Source organism: Ailuropoda melanoleuca, chromosome 12 (genome assembly GCF_002007445.2).
Source record: "Ailuropoda melanoleuca isolate Jingjing chromosome 12, ASM200744v2, whole genome shotgun sequence".
NCBI classification, from domain to species: domain Eukaryota; kingdom Metazoa; phylum Chordata; class Mammalia; order Carnivora; family Ursidae; genus Ailuropoda; species Ailuropoda melanoleuca.
This window is the reverse complement of record NC_048229.1, coordinates 54,627,436-54,645,736: the sequence shown is the minus strand read 5'-3', so window position 1 is coordinate 54,645,736 and position 18,301 is coordinate 54,627,436. Positions and strand designations below refer to the sequence as shown.

General features: G+C 45.8%; 1 protein-coding gene across 4 annotated transcripts in view; it reads right to left on the bottom strand.

The window, feature by feature from the left end:
* Positions 1-323: 323 nt before the first annotated feature.
* NUP93 (nucleoporin 93) overlaps positions 324-18,301 on the bottom strand; it is a 105,106-nt gene continuing 87,128 nt past the window's right edge. For all 4 annotated transcript variants that reach the window (XM_019806078.2, XM_002912254.4, XM_034672327.1 and 1 more), the window contains 15 exons: positions 17,669-17,808; positions 13,488-13,620; positions 11,861-12,018; positions 10,516-10,681; positions 10,154-10,247; positions 9,215-9,406; positions 8,482-8,608; positions 8,296-8,368; positions 7,958-8,002; positions 6,230-6,346; positions 5,371-5,489; positions 4,390-4,507; positions 3,663-3,746; positions 2,911-3,039; positions 324-590 (listed from right to left, as the gene is read on the bottom strand). In XM_019806078.2, coding sequence (XP_019661637.1) covers positions 480-590; positions 2,911-3,039; positions 3,663-3,746; positions 4,390-4,507; positions 5,371-5,489; positions 6,230-6,346; positions 7,958-8,002; positions 8,296-8,368; positions 8,482-8,608; positions 9,215-9,406; positions 10,154-10,247; positions 10,516-10,681; positions 11,861-12,018; positions 13,488-13,620; positions 17,669-17,808 — 1,806 coding nt within the window. In that variant the 3' untranslated portion in view covers positions 324-479. The remainder of the gene's footprint in view (positions 591-2,910; positions 3,040-3,662; positions 3,747-4,389; positions 4,508-5,370; positions 5,490-6,229; positions 6,347-7,957; positions 8,003-8,295; positions 8,369-8,481; positions 8,609-9,214; positions 9,407-10,153; positions 10,248-10,515; positions 10,682-11,860; positions 12,019-13,487; positions 13,621-17,668; positions 17,809-18,301) is intronic.

Here is an 18,301-nt window from a genome sequence, read left to right as displayed (position 1 = left end):
ACAGATCCTAACTCGCCCAAGGCCAAGGACGGCTTTCACAGATGAAAATGTAAAAAATGAACCATGACCCTGCCATATGGAATACTATATCTGAATAAAAGCAACTCCCAAAGGCTTCATTTCCTTGCTCATTTTGGGTGAATTTTTAATCATTTAAGGTCAACTTTAACCAAATCACAGATGCCTATATAAGCCTATCATTCTCTGGCCCAAGCACTAGAGAAGACATTTCCTCCCATGCAAATAAAAATTTTTAAAAAATTTCAAAGCAAAAACAAAACAAACAAAACAAAACAATGAAAATAAAAGAATGTGAAAAGAAATACAAATCAAAGAAATTTATTGGTGCTGACAAAAATACATAATACAAAAAACAAAACAAAACACAACAGAAACAAAACCAGAAACTTCCCCTAGCGGGCCCATGTGCCCAAGGTACTGACAGCGTGCAGTCCCAGAAGCCCCTCAAAGCATTGCACTTAATTCATGAGGACCTCCATCTGCACCAGCCTTGCATTGGTGTCCCCGGACGTCCGGTAGGGTATCATCCCAGCAAAGGTGATCAGGGCTCGGGCTTGGCTTCGGAGTTGCTGAGAGAAAGGGAAAGAAGAGAAGAAAACTGGTGAACTTCCGAGTTAGGGCACTACTCTGGGAGCAACCACCATGGTCTTCCACTTTCTACCGCTTGGCATCAGGGCCAGATTTCTGGTGGGTGGATGACAGGCCTACCCTCAATTGTCATGCTGCCCGCATGTTGTAGAGCTAGCAAAGCTCGTCCACTGGGGCCCCAGTTCCAAAGCCCTCCTACTAAGCAACAGACAGACGGGGTTGCCAGGCCAGCTGCCTCGCTGCCACAGCCCTGTGCTTCAGATGGCCTGCTCTACTCCGCGTCTCTCACTCTCTCCCGGCTGGTCTCTGCCCACCTGCCTCTGTGGGGAGCTGAGGATTTTAGGCCCCACACAAGTGTCTAGTCGCATTCCAGCTCTCTTCCTCTCCCGCTGCTTCTCTTCTTCCTTTCACTCCTCCCACCATTTCTTCCCTCCTGACAGAAATGCTGGGCCCTCTTTTTCAAGGCAACAATATTTATGAGATTCTTAGATTGTTCCAGGAGGGAAAAAGATTTTAATTCAGGTGACTCCAGTAACAGGAAAAAAAAAATAAAGGACAACTTTCACTCTGACTTCCAGGTGAAAAATTACTAAATCTGGAATGCAGAACTCCGAAGAACAGCTTCAGGCTGCCTCATGTTGAGACGTGTTGGGTGTTTACAGCAGCAAGAAAGGAAAATATATCTGGAGGGGAAAGGGAGAGGCTGCAAACATCTTTTAGACCAGTAACAAGACTTTTACAGAAAACCCAAGGGTCATTTACTAGGCTTCCTAAAGACCATTCAAGAAGAAAACTGAAAGCCAACGATTTTTTACCTGATATGTGAAATAAACTGGCAAGTATATGTCCTAATTAATGTCCAAACCAAAAGAAATGTTTATGATGACAGTACAAATTAGATTTTCTTTAGAAGTGTATAAAAGTGCATGGGCTTTCATGCCTGACTTGAAGCTACTTTACCTAAACTTTAGGGGTGTTTAGGCAAAGGGGCCCATCCCCTACTGGGCAGCACTGCACTTCAAACCATGAAGCCACTCCTTGCACAGGCAGCTTTTATATAGACGTCTCTCCTTGACCCTACTCATCTCTATCTTTCATAAAAAAGTAGTGGGTGAGAGGAAGACAGAATGGCTTTACTCTGATATTTAAAAACTAAGTGCCTAAAAAAGAGAGCCTAAGACACACAGAATGTGAGTTCAGCTGGTCTTGAAACAGTTCCCTTGAAATGTGGGACAAGGGTCTGCTTGGCCATGGCTCTACTCTGCAGGCAAGCCCTCCTCTGGCCTGTGAGCAACACAGAACACCAGAAACGTCCACCACTTCGACACTCGCCCACCAAGGCCCAGACACAGTGAGTCCACCGCTGGCACGTCTCCTGGCATTTACTTTTTATGTGCTTCAGGCTCGTGCCTGTCCGAGGGTGGATGGCAGATCAGTGGCTGCCTCGGGGACACACACAGATGGGCCTACCACCAGTAGACCACTCTGAGCACAGCTCTCTACGCGCTGAAGGTGCAAAGTTCCACCATCACTCACTAGACAGCCTATGGGGTCACAGCTGAGAGCCCAGACACCCTTGGAGGCAGAAGACAGATTTCAACATTACATGGGATAGTTAATGGAAAGGTACTCTTAATTGGGTCAAACACCTTTGCCCTTCTGTCAAATCAACCAGACAACACATGCCGTGTGAGTCCCAGACATCTCCCCAGACTCGGCTTGACCCACACAATGCTGGAAGTCCCAAAGGCAGCAGAAAGTGACACTTCCAGACATGGCTCCTTCACCTCCCCCTGAGGGACCCACAAAAGCAAACTGCTTCCTGACTCTGGGGCTCAGTTCCCTCAGCTGTAAAATGGGGATTAACAATGACTGCCATAGGGACCTCTCTGGGGTCACTGTGAGGCTCAAATGAGAACAGAAACAAGGGTTTGCATCAAATTCATGTGTTGACCAAAAGTACTTATGGTTCTGATGAAAGCGCTGAGACTCATAAAATAACCTTCCCGTTTTAAAATGTGTAAGACATTCCTATGGACTCACTATAAATTGGTATTGTTTCACTTTTTAAAAGGTGATACTGGCAGATTTCAAAATTTTTTTTTTAAAGCTTGAGAAGAGCGGCAATCCCATTAACGTTCAATTTCTTCTGAGAGACTCCTGACACAGGGTTTTCCCAGCTGCTAAGCAGTAAGGAAAAAGAGTATCTGGGGTCAGGAATAGGGGTCTCATGAGGTGGCACAGACGGCAGAACAGAATGGTGGTTCTCAGCGATGGTTCTGGCCAATGCTGGGATCTTACAGAATCACGGTCCTCGATGACTCGCTGGGGCCTGGATGCCGAGGATGGACTTGTCCCCTTGAGCCTCTTAAATTGTGTGAATAAGATGTTCATGGTGGCGAGAAGCACTTCTGAGAGGTTGTGCCTGATCTGCACAGAGAAAAACACATGAAGTAAGAAAAAAGAACCAAGCCCTGGGGCCGACAACAAGTGTAAGAGAGTGTGTGTGTGTGTGTGTGTGTGTGTGTATTGGGGGAGGAGGGGCACACCACTTCCCACGGCTGCCAGGTAGAGAACTACAGGGTCGCCAAAAAGTAGCCAATGGCACTGAAATGTCAAGCACGAGAGCAAAAGCCAGGCGATGCTGCTCCGGTGAGGTGTGTCACTCTTCTCCTCTCCTTTTGCCCCCCACCCCCCAAGTGGAGGCAGTGAGCCGAATGCATGCTGACCGTATCTGGCCACCATGTATGCTTGGACTGGCCAGCAGAGTGAGTCGCAAAAGCAGTCTGGACTTCAATGTCAGTAGGTAGGGAGGCACACATTAGCTCAGTCGCCACCACTCGCCACTGTCTTAGACCTGCCAGGCTGTCTCCAGCGCACGTGCACAGCCCCAGCAGAGTCCTCAGGAGGGCCCACAAGGGCAGGCCTGGTGCACCACTTCAGTCCCTAGAGCAGTGAATGGTCCATTCCAGGGAAGGCAAGAAACAACAAAAGGGCCAGGGGCTGGGGTGGAAATGACAGCAGGTGTGAAGGGCAGGTGAGCAAGGACTCACTTCATCACTGAAATTTCTGAAGGCAGCCACTCTCTCTTCTACACTTTCCTGATTCAGCGGCACCAGCTTCAAACGATCAATTATCTGTTTAAAACAAAACCGCACCAGCCCCATATGATACAATCATCACAGTCATTTCATCTCTTTAAACAAAAGGGCTTCTTAACAGAAAATGCTGCTCCCTCATACACACAAAGGCTTTGATTCTAATTTGCTAACTTAATTCTTTTTTTTTTTTTAAGATTTTTTAATTTCTTTATTCAACAGAGATAGAGACAGCCAGCGAGAGAGGGAACACAGCAGGGGGAGTGGGAGAGGAAGAAGCAGGCTCATAGCAGAGGAGCCTGATGTGGGGCTCGATCCCATAACGCTGGGATCACACCCTGAGCCGAAGGCAGACGCTTAACCGCTGTGCCACCCAGGCGCCCCTGCTAACTTAATTCCTAACCTCACTTCCTGAGGCAATTATAAAATTCCGAGATGGATTTCAAGTCACTTTGAGAAACTGCCGTTTTCAGACTACTGGGGAAAGGAACAGGGGTGAAAAAGAAGAAAGAAGAGCAACACAGAAATCCCCTTTCAATTCCTAGGATCATGCTTGTCTTCTTCACTTAACAGGCAAAGAATGTGCTAACATTTCCTTTGTTTTAAATGAATCCCATGAAGTGTTTTGAATTTCCAAGGGCAAACATTAACCTGCACTTCAAACACTCCTCTTGAAACTTACATCAAAGGCTCTGTCTATGTGACCACTGTGATACTCGTCAAAAAAGGTGATCAAATCCAACAGAAGATAGAATGTAGAGTCCACAAATTTATTTGCACTGATTCCCTGCGCCCTATACCTGAAAAACAAAAAAGAAGGAAGTGGGGGGACAGGGGTAATTATGAATTTCTGTGCAACCTTGAACTTGAGAACAACATTTGAAAAATGTCAAAATATCTTGAATCTCTAGATGAGGTGAATTAAGGAGTGGAAAGTAGTGTTTCTTTTCAAATGGCCAAGAAGTTGATGGTGGATTTGGGAAGAATCCATCTGTAAATATTTTGTCTGAAGCATGCTTTCTCTAGCCTCGGCCACCATCTCAGGAATCCAAGTCTCCAGGAAGGGTGAAAGGTTCTGATGGGCCAAAAGCCCAGCAGCCACCACTGGGGACTGTTTGCCTGTGCTACCCTAGGGAAGCATCTCCAGCCCAATTTTCTCTGGGTCACTTTATTAGGATAGGAGTATCTGTAGAGGGCACAAAAAGTAACAACTTGTTGCCTCTGCCTGGGAGTTCCATCAGTTAAAGTCTGATAACTCCGCTTTCTCACCGAGGAAGGAAGGGAGATTCTTAAACACTGGCCACCACCACCTCTAAAAATTCCCCCATCCAGCCATCACCAGCTTTGTTCCAAAATGACCTGGAGATGGCTGCCAAAGGTACACAGAGGAGTACAGTGCCTAGAATTAAACCCAGCGTGCACGATTAGAATGATGAGATACGCTTTCATACCCTGCTTTACAGCAAAACTCTGAAATTTCTGACACTATCAAGTATTGGTTATGATGTGGGGAAATAGGAACTCTCAACAGTGCTGGAGGGATGGGAGTCTCTGGGATACTACTTGATGTGACTAGTGAAGCTAAAGATGCATTTGGTAGGCACTGGTGGCCTGGTGCTGGCGGGGGAGCCCCGCAGAGCTTGGAGCCAGCTCTCCACCTTACCGTTCTGCGATGGAGAGCGCCATGTTCTTCAGCCTCTCCTTGTTGGACTGTGGTGCACTGATCTGGGGGACGACAGGGCTGAGTAGCTTGTTCATTAGCTCCAGCACCTTGTCAGCATTCTGTTCAATTGTTTTAAAATTAAGGAAGGAATCGATTTAAGAATCAGTAAAAGAGAAAAGAAAAAACAAAGTAACCCAAAAGGGGAACTTTCTGAGATGATGGATAAATATGGTTCTGAATCTTGATCTGGATGATGGTTACAGATATATACCTACAGAAAGTTCACCAAGCTGCACACTTAGTGTTTGTACATTTTTCTACATCTTAATTAGAACCCAATCAAAACATCTTTAAATTTAAGAAAATGAATTATAAACCTTCTTTTGGCCTACTTTTCTCAGTTTATAAAAAAAAAGAACATAATCTTTTTTAGGCCACACAATGATCAGCAGTCACCATATGTTCTTATGTCGAAATACTTATTCTAGTTCTCTCAAAACGCCTCAGCTGTCGTTCCCTTCCCTCACACACAGTGCTCACCAGCATGTCTGTGGCTACCAGAAGGGTAAGCAGGAAGGCATTTTCACCCAAAGTTTCACCATCGAAATGTGATGGACGTTTATTCTGCTGCCAAGTGAGACTAGAGCTCAATGCCTGCAGGATATCCTTGCAATATGTTATTCTTGTTTGGCCAGAAATACCTTATGGCAGAAATAATTCTGTAAAATGGGAATTTCACCCTGACCGGGTCATTAGCTGTCTAAGCACTAGGAGACAATGCCTCAGCAGGATTTGTGCATTTAATGCCAAAAGGCCAACAGATCTATTAAGCAAGGAGAAGGAAAAGGGCACATTTTACCTTGGCAAGGTCGTAGAGCTTTGCTGCTTCTTCAAACAGTCCTTTATTTTCTGCCACGGAAGCAACTTTGTTGATAATAGGCTTTGTGTCACTAGTAAACTTATCTATGACTCCAGGCTGACAAGACAAATTATAGAGAGGGAGGAAGAAAGAGGGGTGCACAGAGCTGTTATTTTAAACACAGAGAAGCAGTTAGGATCTGAAAGCTACTTTCACTGAAAATGCTTGCCCTGGGCAATGCATATATGTCATCAGCTAGACTTTGGCTTTCTTGAAGATGTAAGGTCCTATTAAACATATGAAAGGGACCAAGGAAATGACACATGAAGAAGGAGGCACAAAGGAGCCAGCAAAAAGACATCTGTGCTTGCTAATTGTCCAAAATGACCCAGAGGGTAGGTGAAACAGCCAATGATCTTACATTTGCTGCTGAGTAGGCACTAGGTGGAAAAATCAGGAGGCTCAGAGAAAATATCTGAAAGATTTTGGATTTGATTTCTAAGACAGATGGCAAAAGAAACTCAGTGCTGAAAAAATATATGGCAAGGGGTGTCAGCATATTTTTTTAAAAAAAACACCATCCACAGTTAGCAGCAGCCAATGGTCAGGGGCGTGTAAGAGGCCTTAGGAAGCACAGGAGAGCTAGGGCGGCCTGCTCCTGCCACCCTGGAGGCAGCAAAGGAGAAGAGTGAAGAGCGTGGGCTCCAGGGTCAAATTCCAGTTCCCCTTCTCACCAGCTGTGTGATCCTAAGGAAAAGAAACTCTCTTGCCTCCCTTTCCTCATTTGAAAAGCACCTTGTTGGATTATCATAGTGGTGATTAAATTAGAAAACATCAGTACAGCATTCAGTACAGTGCCTGGCAAATGTCATTGCTCAAGAAGCATGGCCATCGTCACTGGCACGGTCACTGGCCTTTCTACTGAGCTGGAAAGTGTGAGCCCAGTGAGCCCATCTTGAGATCACTGGGACCAAGCCACCCGTTTTTACCAGTGAGGAAAGGGGAGTCCCTAAGAGAGGCAGGTGACTTCCCCAAGGCCACAGGGAGAATGCCCGAGGGGGGTCAGGACTGGGGTCTGATACCCAGGCCTCTGCCCCTCTGTTAGGCCTCCCCATGGGCGTGACGAGGCTCAGGGAATCACTACGGCTCACAGCTGCATTTCTGGGGGCAGTGCGAAGTTCTGAGCCCTCACAAACTACCTTCTGAGAGAGGTCAAGCCCATTGCTAACTTTTCTATCTCGGGAGAGTAGGTGCACTAAACAATTTCTTTCCTTGCATATTTTCTGAGCTAAGAATGGCAAAAATGTAGGCTTCTCGGCTCAAAAAATGGCAGGCACAAAGAGATGAGTCCTGTGGACATACTAAAAAACGCTATCTAACCAGGGCACCTGGCTGGCTCAGTCAGAAGAATGTGTGTGATTCTTGATCTCTGGGTCACTCTTGATCTCGGGGTCGTGAGTTCGAGCCCTACGTTGGGTGTAGAGTTTATTAAAGACAAACAACTATCTCATCATAATATTACATATTTTAAAGAGAAATATAAATGTGTGTTAAAATCAAGGGCCTTATTTGTGGCCTGTGATTTTCATTCTTTGTTTTTTAAACTAAGTAATTTCATTCAGATCTACATCTTTGTCACCCTGAATCCTGAAGTCTAACTACATTCCTTTGACAATTATACAACCCCAACCGCAAACTCACACATCACTAGGGGTGCATTTAACCCACCTTTCTACTTCCATCATTCTCCAGTTTCCCAAGAATCATATCGAACTGTGGAGACATAAAAAGGTTACTCAATTTACTGGACAAGGATATACACGTAAGTCACGATTCTGTGGAGATGAAAGAGGGGAAGAAAATAGTAGAGGCAGGAGTTTCACATAAACCAGGACACAGTGAGACTGAATCAGTATTTTCACTCTCAGAAACCAAGGAACCCAAGAGAACGGAAACCCGCCCAGACCATATCTACCACAGCCACGTTGGGGTGACCACACAGTAGCGTGTAAGCATAGGCGCGTGCACTGCAAATCGTGGGTGCGAAAGAAGAGGGACTGACATACCTCTCGACTTTCTATCACAAGCTCACTCACGCAGCGCAAAAACATGTTTTCTCCTTGACTGTCTTTCTCGTCCCTGGAAGGGGACAAAAGCAACATGGTTTCTGGCATGGCCCTGAGGCCCCCAATAGTCCTCAGGATGGCAGAAACCAAAACCAGCTCACGTAAATGGTAAGAAGCGAGTTTTACCTGAGGAAGTAAAAGTACTGGAGCGCCTCCCTCGGGTCTGTGGACTCAAACTTGCGGGTGTAGAGCATGAGCAGCCGCACAAAGTTCAGCCGCCGGATGCAGGGAGGGTCGCCGGGCTCGTGGCTGACTGCACCGTGGGGGACAGAAATGGTCACACCCACACTGCCCCTCTGACCCAGGCAACCAGGGACTACGGGAGCTGAATCCAAAGACCCAGCAGCATCTACTCCGGCGCCTGGCCAACATTTGCCAATAGGCTTCAGTACCCTGTCCTCCATTTCTTTCCACGTAGAGCGGAGGAAACGGCATTTTGTAGTAAATTCCTAGGACGCTGGTCCCTGAATGAAAAGCTGGAGACAGTGGACCAAGATGGCACGTGTGCTGGGGCGATTCTGCTGCACTGCGCTAAGGACTCTGCAGGCATTCGTCCACATGTACCTCCTGCCTCTCTTCTGACTCTCCCACCCCAGGCCGGCATGCACGGAAGGGGGCTTCTGGGGTTTCCAGTTAGGGCCGTAATGGGAACACGACGCCCGACTCTAGGGCCTGCGTCTTCCGCTCCATTCTCCAGGCAGTATGACTGGCCACAGGGCTGGCACTCTGTACAGTGCTGTCTACAACGCTCTGAAAGGACTTGGACCGTTGGCCCAAATCCCTGCTGGCTGCAGTTACGTGTCCGGTGCTGCCCGACGGGGGGTGTGCTATGGTGACGCCCCTGCCGACAAATACTCACGAAGCTGAGCACTCTGCCCTGAGGATTTTAAAAGCAGCTTCAGCTCGAAGAGCACCAGCGCCACGTGCACAGCATGGCAGCGCAGCCGCTCCATGCGGAAGAGGAAAGCAATGGCAGCTTCGAACTGTGCCGTCAGGAAGAGGACTTGGAAGTAGAGGAAGGGCTGCTGGTTCACCGTGAAGTGGGACTCGCCTGGGGAGAGGAGACAAAGCTGACTCAGGAGTCAGACGATCGGCAGCCCCGACCCCGGGCAGAAGGCCTTGCTGGCAGGGTGAAGAGGCCCTGGCAGACACAGTGGGCCGCCATGGGGACCACAACCTGGCTCTGCAACCTTCTGCAGCCCTCACAACACAACCGGCAAGTAGGGTCGTGCTGTAAAACCCAGACCGCCTGCACTAGGTGGGAGAGGAACAGAGTTCAGGACCTTCAAATGCTACATGAAAGAGGCTGTTTATCTCCTTTATCCTGACAAAAGTCACTTAACAAGGACAGGAAAAAGATTTCAAAGAGGCTTCAGTTCACTCAGATTCATAGGTGTGTGAATTCAACAAATGCTGATCACTAGTTGGAATCTTCTTTTTCTCCCAGAATTCTTAAACAGTGAGGAGAAGGAGCTATCTCCCCCTCATCTGTGCTCAGATACAGTCATTATGAGATCCACAAGGAAGTAAGAGCCAAGTCCGTGCTGTGTCTCTCCCTGAGCAAATGTCTACCAGAGCAGTTCAAAAAACTGGGGAAAAGAGCTTCCTGTATAGGACCATATTAGTCACATATACTGCTAAAGCTCAGATGGCCTCTACTTGAATTTAGAATCACTGTTTTGTTGTGTTAGGCTTTGAAGATCCAGAGTTCAGAGATGAAGGATTTTCCCAGAGGAAAGCTAAGTTGTGACCTCAGGGGGACAAGACAGAGAAGGTGGTTCTGTTCAGGATATCTTACCATAGTCTTCCAACAACTGTTTCTGGAACTGTGAAAGAGTAAGCCTGTCCTGTGGGGAGCTGGTGCCATCATCATCGAAACACACCTGGTTCAACTAAACCCCCAAGAGAAACACACGCATTGGTACAAACTACTTCCTGAGCCAGGCGTGCAGAGCTGTGGCTGCTCGGCGGCTCAAGGCTGTGCTAATGGCTGTGGTGACTGGTGGGGAATGACACAACAGAAAACGGGGTCAGGGGACAGGAAATGTACTAGCCCTAGCACCCTGCTGGCATCACACGTTAAGCAGGTGCGAGCTGTATGCAGAACACGAGCAGAGGGAAGGGGTAATGCCCTGCTCGGGCAAGGGAAGCAGCGCCTGCCTTCAGCCACAGGTAGTCCTCGGTCTTGTCAGCTACTTCGCTCTGGTTGTCGGTGATGTCACACCTGCCAATGATACAGTACACGGCCCGCTTGTAGGGGTCCGTGTTGTTCCTGAGGGCCCTGCGGTAATGCAGTCGGAGCTTGTTCTCTGTGGCTGGGGACAACCTAAAGACACAAGGGAACAGAGAGACACACGCACATGCTAAAGACCCTCAAGGGCATTGGAAAGCACCCCAGGTCCCAACCATATAACAGAGTTATAAAGGCTTCCTTCACAGACACTGTCCTCAACCATATCCCCTGGGTACCACCATTTTAACCTGACGGGCAGCTACCAGCACCTGCATCTCTTCACCTGCCGGCTTCCTCTAGTCAAGACCTTCCGGGGCAGGTCAGAAATGCTGGGGAATTAATACTCCAGCCCACCCCCAGCAGTCGTCAAACTGTGATGACAAGAGTGAGCTCTTCCCTCACCTGTCTTAGCTCCCCTCTGGCCTCCTCACTCCCTTGGACATGTAAGGTCACCTCCCAAATAAACTACCTGCACTCAAATCCTTGCCTCAGGGTCTCCTTCTAGGGGAATCCTAAGCCACGAACCCTACTCTAAACTCTCTATGAAGAGCAAGACGGGCTTATGGTTTAAGAGGATCTCTGGACATGGCATTATTCACACTACCTAAAAAACTGCCTTGAAAAGTATCTCTAGCATAGAGAAAATGGAGTGACCACCATTTTTTCTTTCAGATACATGTATGCATATTTAAACTGGGTTTGAATGAATAAGAACTAAAGTCCAATTACATTAACAAAATCCAGAGAAAAATTAATCCTTAGCAGTTTCTTAATGGAAGAGAACTATAAACAAACAAAAACCCTCACTTAGTTTCAATGATTACATTACATTTCAAAATTACTAACTTTCCATTCTAGTCTTAGAGCTACAAAGTGCGTGACAACATATTTATATTCATAGTGGGCCAACTGGAAAAGCACCAAATGTTAAATGAAATGGAATACAACAGTGTTTCATTTTACAAAGCATCCTTGATATGCCTGGAATTTACAGAATAAGTCAAATCATGCTCCCAACCAGTCCCTCCCACTGGTACAGAAAAATCCCCAAACACAAACACATGCAAGTCTAGACATCAGTATAAGAGTGGGGCTGTTTTAACGTTCTCAACTGCTATTTCCAAGACAGTTCTACTCGCTTTCTAAACTTCATTTTTTTTCTAAGCAGTAACTTATTTTGAGCCATGCACAGGGTAAAAGGGCAATGCCAGTGGAGGCCACCCTGCTGAGTCCACATGGCTTCTTCTGGATGCACCGTCTCATTCACCATACCTTCTGTCCTTGCTGTTCATGTACTCCTGGAACCAGGTTTTAAACTCTCCCAGCTGGTGCTGGGCTCGGTTAACCACCTGTGAAGCGGCAAACAGGTCCCCACAGCGCATGCAGTAATAAATTAATGCCCACACGGGATGGCCTTCCACCTCTCCATCCTAGAAGAGGAAAGATGCTCAAATAAACAGGCAAACAAAACTAACTGGTGGATTTCTGATGCACTCACCTCTCCTCACAGTAAGTCACTTCAGCTTCACAACAACCCTTTAGGTAGGGACCATTAACAGCCTCCTCCTCCTTGTTTTATAAACAAGGAAACTGAAGCAAAGGGATGTGAAGGAACTTGCCCAAGATAAGCTGGTAAATGCAGTCTGGCTCTAGAGCTTTTCCTCAAGAGCACTACGTGCCCCAGGTGATCTGACAGCCAGCCTGTGAGTTCACCATAGAATCCCAGTAGCCAGTATCTGGGTGACATGTTCTGTGACAATTCACAGACGCTCATTCTTGCAAACCCCACAAAAGTAAGGGCTAAGGACGTTTACCGAGCAATAAGAGACCATCATTATTGCACTTGAGTTTATAAAATGTTAAGTACTAATGACCAGTCAAATGGATACTGGCACTCTCATTCACTCGTCAGTTGTCCATCCACGGACTATCTTGGTTTCGGACACGGTGTTAGGCACCGCGGAGCTGAGAAGGTAAGCCCATTCCCAGCCTCCCTGTACTCAAGCTTATCTATCCTCAAACCGGTTTTGTCATCATCTGCACGGCAGCCTGTGATTACTTTTCTCTCCACTTCTTTCCAGCTCCTCCAGAGAGGTGGGTCTCAAACTTCCTTTCTTGGTCCCTCAACCCTTCCCCCAACAGGACTGGTTCTAAAACCAGATGTGATGATGTCCCTTCTCCACTTAAATCCCTTTGGGCTCTTTAAATCCAGAGTGCTTAGCCTGGTACTCCAGACCTTCACCTGCTGGCCCCGTGTTTGCCAAGCCCTGCCACACAGCTGATATGCTAGATACTCTTTCCTGCCTCCATGCATGTGTTCATGCTGTTCCCGTCCACCTGAAATATCCTTCTCCAAGACCTCTGGCAGGTGAGCCTCTATTCTTTGAGGGCAGTGTGAACCTCACCTCCTTTATGAAGACAGCCTTCTCTGTATCCCACCACCCTAGGCACAAAGCTCCAGTTTAGTGCTTTGCACATGGTATAAGAAACTCTAAGATATTTCCCCCAACTAGACTCTGAGCTGAAAACAGTCACATTCTAGAACTATATCTAACTCCAATCTTTCAGATGTTTGAGCCAACAATCTCAAGAGTCATCCTTGACTCTGCCTGTCACATTCCACACCCAAGTCTTCAACAAGTCCTACGGGGCCTACTTTCAAAATACGTTAAGAACCCAATGACATCCTCCCCCCGTGTCTTCCCCCGAACTGAGCTGAGCAGCTACCACCAGCTCAATACCGGCCTCTCAAGGTCCCCCAGCCTCCCTCCTAGCCCCACACTCTCATCTCTTTTCCATACAGCAGTCTGCAGACATACCCTCATTTTAACTGCAAATGCCTATCTGAGAGAGACTGTGGCAGGTGTGTAACTCATCACACAGAGAAAGATGCCAGTACCTGAAGTCCAGGCAAGGGAGCCGGAAGTTTGATGTTCAAGAAACTTCGAACCAACTGGTAAGTCCCAGGCACCCCGCCTAGCTGGGCCTGATGCAAGTTTCCAAAGACAGTCACAAGGGTGTAATTCTTATAACTGGAAAAATTGAAAAGGAAAAAAATGAGAGAGGTTGAAAACACATATACACATCTATATCCACACTCATGCTATTACATTAGACTGTGAACTCCACAAGGCAGGGTCTGGACTTCCAACCTCACACAGAAAACTGTGTATGCTTAATGAAACAAACCACATTCAGTGCAGAGCAGACCACTGTAAAGATTTCTCATTGCTGTGGATACTCAGAAGAATCCCTAGGGGAACATAATTGCGAACTTCCACTGCATTAAGGCCTAAGGTGCAGACTGCTTCAGCTCACAGCTGAATGGTTTGGTAGATTCTTTTTGAACTTTTTATTTTGAAAAATTTGAAACCTACAAAAAATTAAAAGAATAGCCCAATAAACGTTCATATACCCTTTACCTAGATTCATCAGTTGTGAGCTTTTGTGTATATGTTTTTTCTCTAAGTAGATGTGTGTGTGTGTGTGTCCAGGAAAAAAAGTGGGTGTGTGTGTGTGTGTGTGTGTGTGTGTGTGTATATATATATATATATACACACACACACACACACACACACACACGCCCACTTTTTTTCCTGAACCATTTGAAATCTGTAAAAAAACAAACAAAAAACCCTTCTGCAAAAATACAGAACTCAGAGGATACCTCATCTAGAAACACTGCCCCATGGATCTCCAAGGAACGAGGACATTCTCCTACCCAACCTTGGCACCATTATGACACCAAGAAACTGAACAGTAATATACCGTTATTATCTAAAATATAACCCATATTCAAATTTCCCAATAACGTCCTTTAGAGTGTGTGTGTCTCCCCCCACGTCCAGAATCCAAGCAAGGAAATGCATGGCACTTAATTGTCCTGCCATGTCCGGTTCCTTTAATCTAGGGCAACTCTACCACCATTTTTCACAACACTGACCTTTTAAAAAGAATCCAGGCCAGCTGTCTGGTAGCATGTCCCCCAAGCTGGAGAGATTCCTCATGATCTGATTCAGATTCAACTTTTTTGCCAAGAATCCCACATAGCGGATGCTGGTACTGCCCACGGAGCCCTACCACGGGGCAGGTAATATTCGGTTTGATCACTTGGTTAAAAGTGTCGTTCACCATATTTCACCACTGTAAAAGTACTTTTCCCTTTGAAACTGGTAAGTACCCTGTGGGGTAACACTTGGAAGTCATGTGGATATTCTGTTCATCAACAATCTTCTGCCCAATATTTTGTTTCCATTGTTGCCCTTGCTGAACCAATTATCAATCACACTGATGGCTGCCACTGATTTTCTATCATTCCCTCTTCACTTATTTGCTAGCATGCCTCTTTAAACCCTGCAAATCCTTAAAATCTGTAGTGTTTTTAAAGTGCTTCCATACTAAGATGAAATGGTTTTAATTACAGATATCCAAATATGGGGTTAATATAATAAAGAACTTTCTAAAAATGTTTCTTGTCCAAAGCAAAACAGACCGACTCCAAAAAGTCAGGTGCTCCACATGCACAAAGATATTCAACACCAGATTAAGTAAAATAACAGAATGAGAGAGAGAGAGTGTGAGAGAGACAGAGAGAAACATCTAAATGTCAATTACAAAAATAGACTTGATGGAATTTGATAGTTACAAAAAATGATACTGACAAAGAATTAAAAAAAGCAAACTACATAAAACCACGTATTGTACATATTTGGATCATAACTGTGAAAAACAAAATCAAACAAAATATTCATGTATCAAAAAGAGGGAAAAAGGAAAAGAGAAAATGTACAGGAGCCTCTGGATGTAGTATAGGGGACCTCTCCCCTTTTTGTCAGATCTTCTGGCATTTCCCCAAATTTCTATAACAAGCATGTAGCATTTTTATAATGAAAAATAAACAAAATTCAACTTAACAAATGTAGTGAGACCCCCCCATCACTGAAAGTATTCAAAAGCAGAGGCTGGAAAAGAGATTAGAGAACCGAGTCCTGCAGCAGCCAGGACAAACAGATGCCCACTACAGTCTCTTCCAACTTTTTGAAATAAGACAACCCACATGCTGATAAAGGCCTAAGTTGAAGAAGCAGCCTGAATTCCTTCAGGGCTTAAGAAAAATATATCCTGTTTTGAATTTGGAATGTAGCAGGGAACAGATTGACCAACCCTGTATTTTCTCAATATTTTCAGCCTTATATGCAAAAATCACTTGGGACTGGGTCTACTTTGCCATGCTGTCACATTTGCATTGGCAAAAATGCTTTAAAAGTGAATAGCTGGGGCGCCTGGGTGGCTCAGTAGGTTAAGTGTCTGACTCCTGATTTAGGCTCAGGTCATGATCTCAGGGTCGTAGGATCAAGCCCTGCATCAGATCTGGCTCTGCACTGGGTGTGGAGCCTGCTTGGGACTCTCTCTCTCTCTCCCCCTCTGAACCACCCCTCATTCTCTTTCTAAAAAGAAAGAGAAAGAAAGAAAAGAAAGAAAAGAAAGAAAAGAAAGAAAGAAAGAAAGAAAGAAAGAAAGAAAGAAAAAGTATAATTATTCTAAAATAGTCCCTTTATCAAAAGAAGACAATGAATTCTTAAAAAGCATGCCACCAGGGAGTGACACCACTAGAAAAAAAGGACAATAAGGTTACAGTAATTGTGGACAGGAAACCCCCAAGTAGCTCCAAGTGCTGCCAAAGGAATTAACGGGGAAAAAACAATTTTAAAAGACAAATAAAAGTAAATAAGCGAAGTGAAAAGAATAATAAATGAAATAGGATGGCTTACCAGATATAAAACCAAGGAATGCTTGATACCACTAGTAAAGTCAAGCACCAATGTTAAGGAGTAGGTTTACTGAAGAAAAAGCAGTCATGAGCAGTCATACACCCATTAAAAAAAAATCCTAAAGGTTCTTGTATACTCTAAGAAATTTGGACTCTTGCCGCTGTAGCAGTATTACAGTATGCATTAGGGTCTTTATGGCTACAGATCAATATACCCAAAGCTTACATTTATAAAATAGCAAAAGCCTGATAAAATACTTTATAAACTCTTTTGTGCCAATGCAAAAAGAATTTAAAAAAAAACACAAACATTTGGAGTTCCGGATTTTTCTTAACAAGGGAATGGAAGCTAGTGAGTTTATGTCTGATGGTGTTCATCTCATGTAGTGATTATATAATTATTACAGTACTCGGTATAAAAACTGAGTACTGCTGTACTAAGTCTGAATTACCTCAGTTAATTGACAAGGAAATCTAGGACTTCCTCACCAAGCATTATTTCGTTGATAAAGGGCAGTCACACCACAAGGGTGCTGGCAGCTGCACAGGCTTACTGGAAAGAGCTGCAATTCAGCAAGTGTATTCAACTCCACTTTCTCTTTTCCAGAGCTAGCAGAAGGGGCCCAGGAGCCTGCCTCTGAAATAAAGAGAGTCTGTTGCACACTCATGACAACCCCTGCTGGCAAATTCAGAGCTGGAAGGAGTGTCTGCAGGGAGGGATGAATGGCACAGGCCCTACCAACGAAGGTGACAATAGTCCGGGCACAAGGGCACAGCCACAACCGCTCGTGACCAACTCCAGTTAGTGAGGTGGCGAAGCGACCCAGGCACAAATCACAGGCATTAGCATCTGGGAAGGATCCAGATGCATAGGGATTAACAGAACAGAGCCAGAAGGAACATAAAGGTTCAAGGACTCTACTTAAGGCTTGAAGGTGGTGATATTGCCAGGTGTAAAAATTAAATGCTGAGAGAAAACAAAAGAGCCTAAGGAGTATTGGCTGAACAGCATCAGGGAACAGGATCCTGACCTAAGGCCATTGCCTAATAATCCTGATGTCTCCATACTGAGGGCCAGAGAGAGGAGAAAGAGAAAATGAAACGTCTAACAGAGCTCCCACTTGCCATGATTTCATACTGTTGCAGACAGTCCTGGTAAAGCAGCGTTTGTGAAAGCAGGATTCGGTCTCTCAGCCTTGCTCAACCTTGTGCTACGGAGCACCTAGCCCGAGGACTACTGAACATGTAAGAATGGGCTGACTTGCAGGGATTGTGAAGCCAGCCCCCCCATTAAGCCATGGCTGCCTTACCTCTGCTCCAGGTAAGCCAAGGCCTGCCTGACGAACTCCATGCGCACTTCCACGCTGCTGCGGCTCTTCAGGGCATCACTCGCTGGCACCAACAACACATCTGTCATTTGTTTGACCATGGTCCACATGTCAGAAATGTTCTGCACATAAACGAGACTGCATGTGACAATGCTGCAGGGCTGGAGAAACAGTCTGGCTCTTCAGGGCTCTGACCTCAAAGGCAGAGAAGGTAAGGAGGGGGGAGAGGTTCACGTCTTCTGTCTGAGGCCCTCAGGCTTAGGCTCAGTACAGAAGACGCACCTCCACCCGGCTGAGGCCGGCTGCCAATGAGCACGCTCCTGTCGCGAGCTGACTTGCAGACCAATTTCTATTCCAGGTCTGACATAACCAGCCACATAATGAAGACCACACAACAGTAAAAGGAACACTGAATCTCAGTGGGTTATCCCTTATAAGAGAGTGAATACATGGATAATTGTCTAAAGCTCTAGGAGTTTAAACTCAAGTAGCTGCATTTCAGTCCTTAAAAGGTCATTTGGGCTTCTTAAGGCTTAAAATAAAGAATTTAACCTAAATAATACAGGTTTTGTCCTCCCAGAGACTCTCCAGGGGCCGCTGCTCTTACCCCACTTT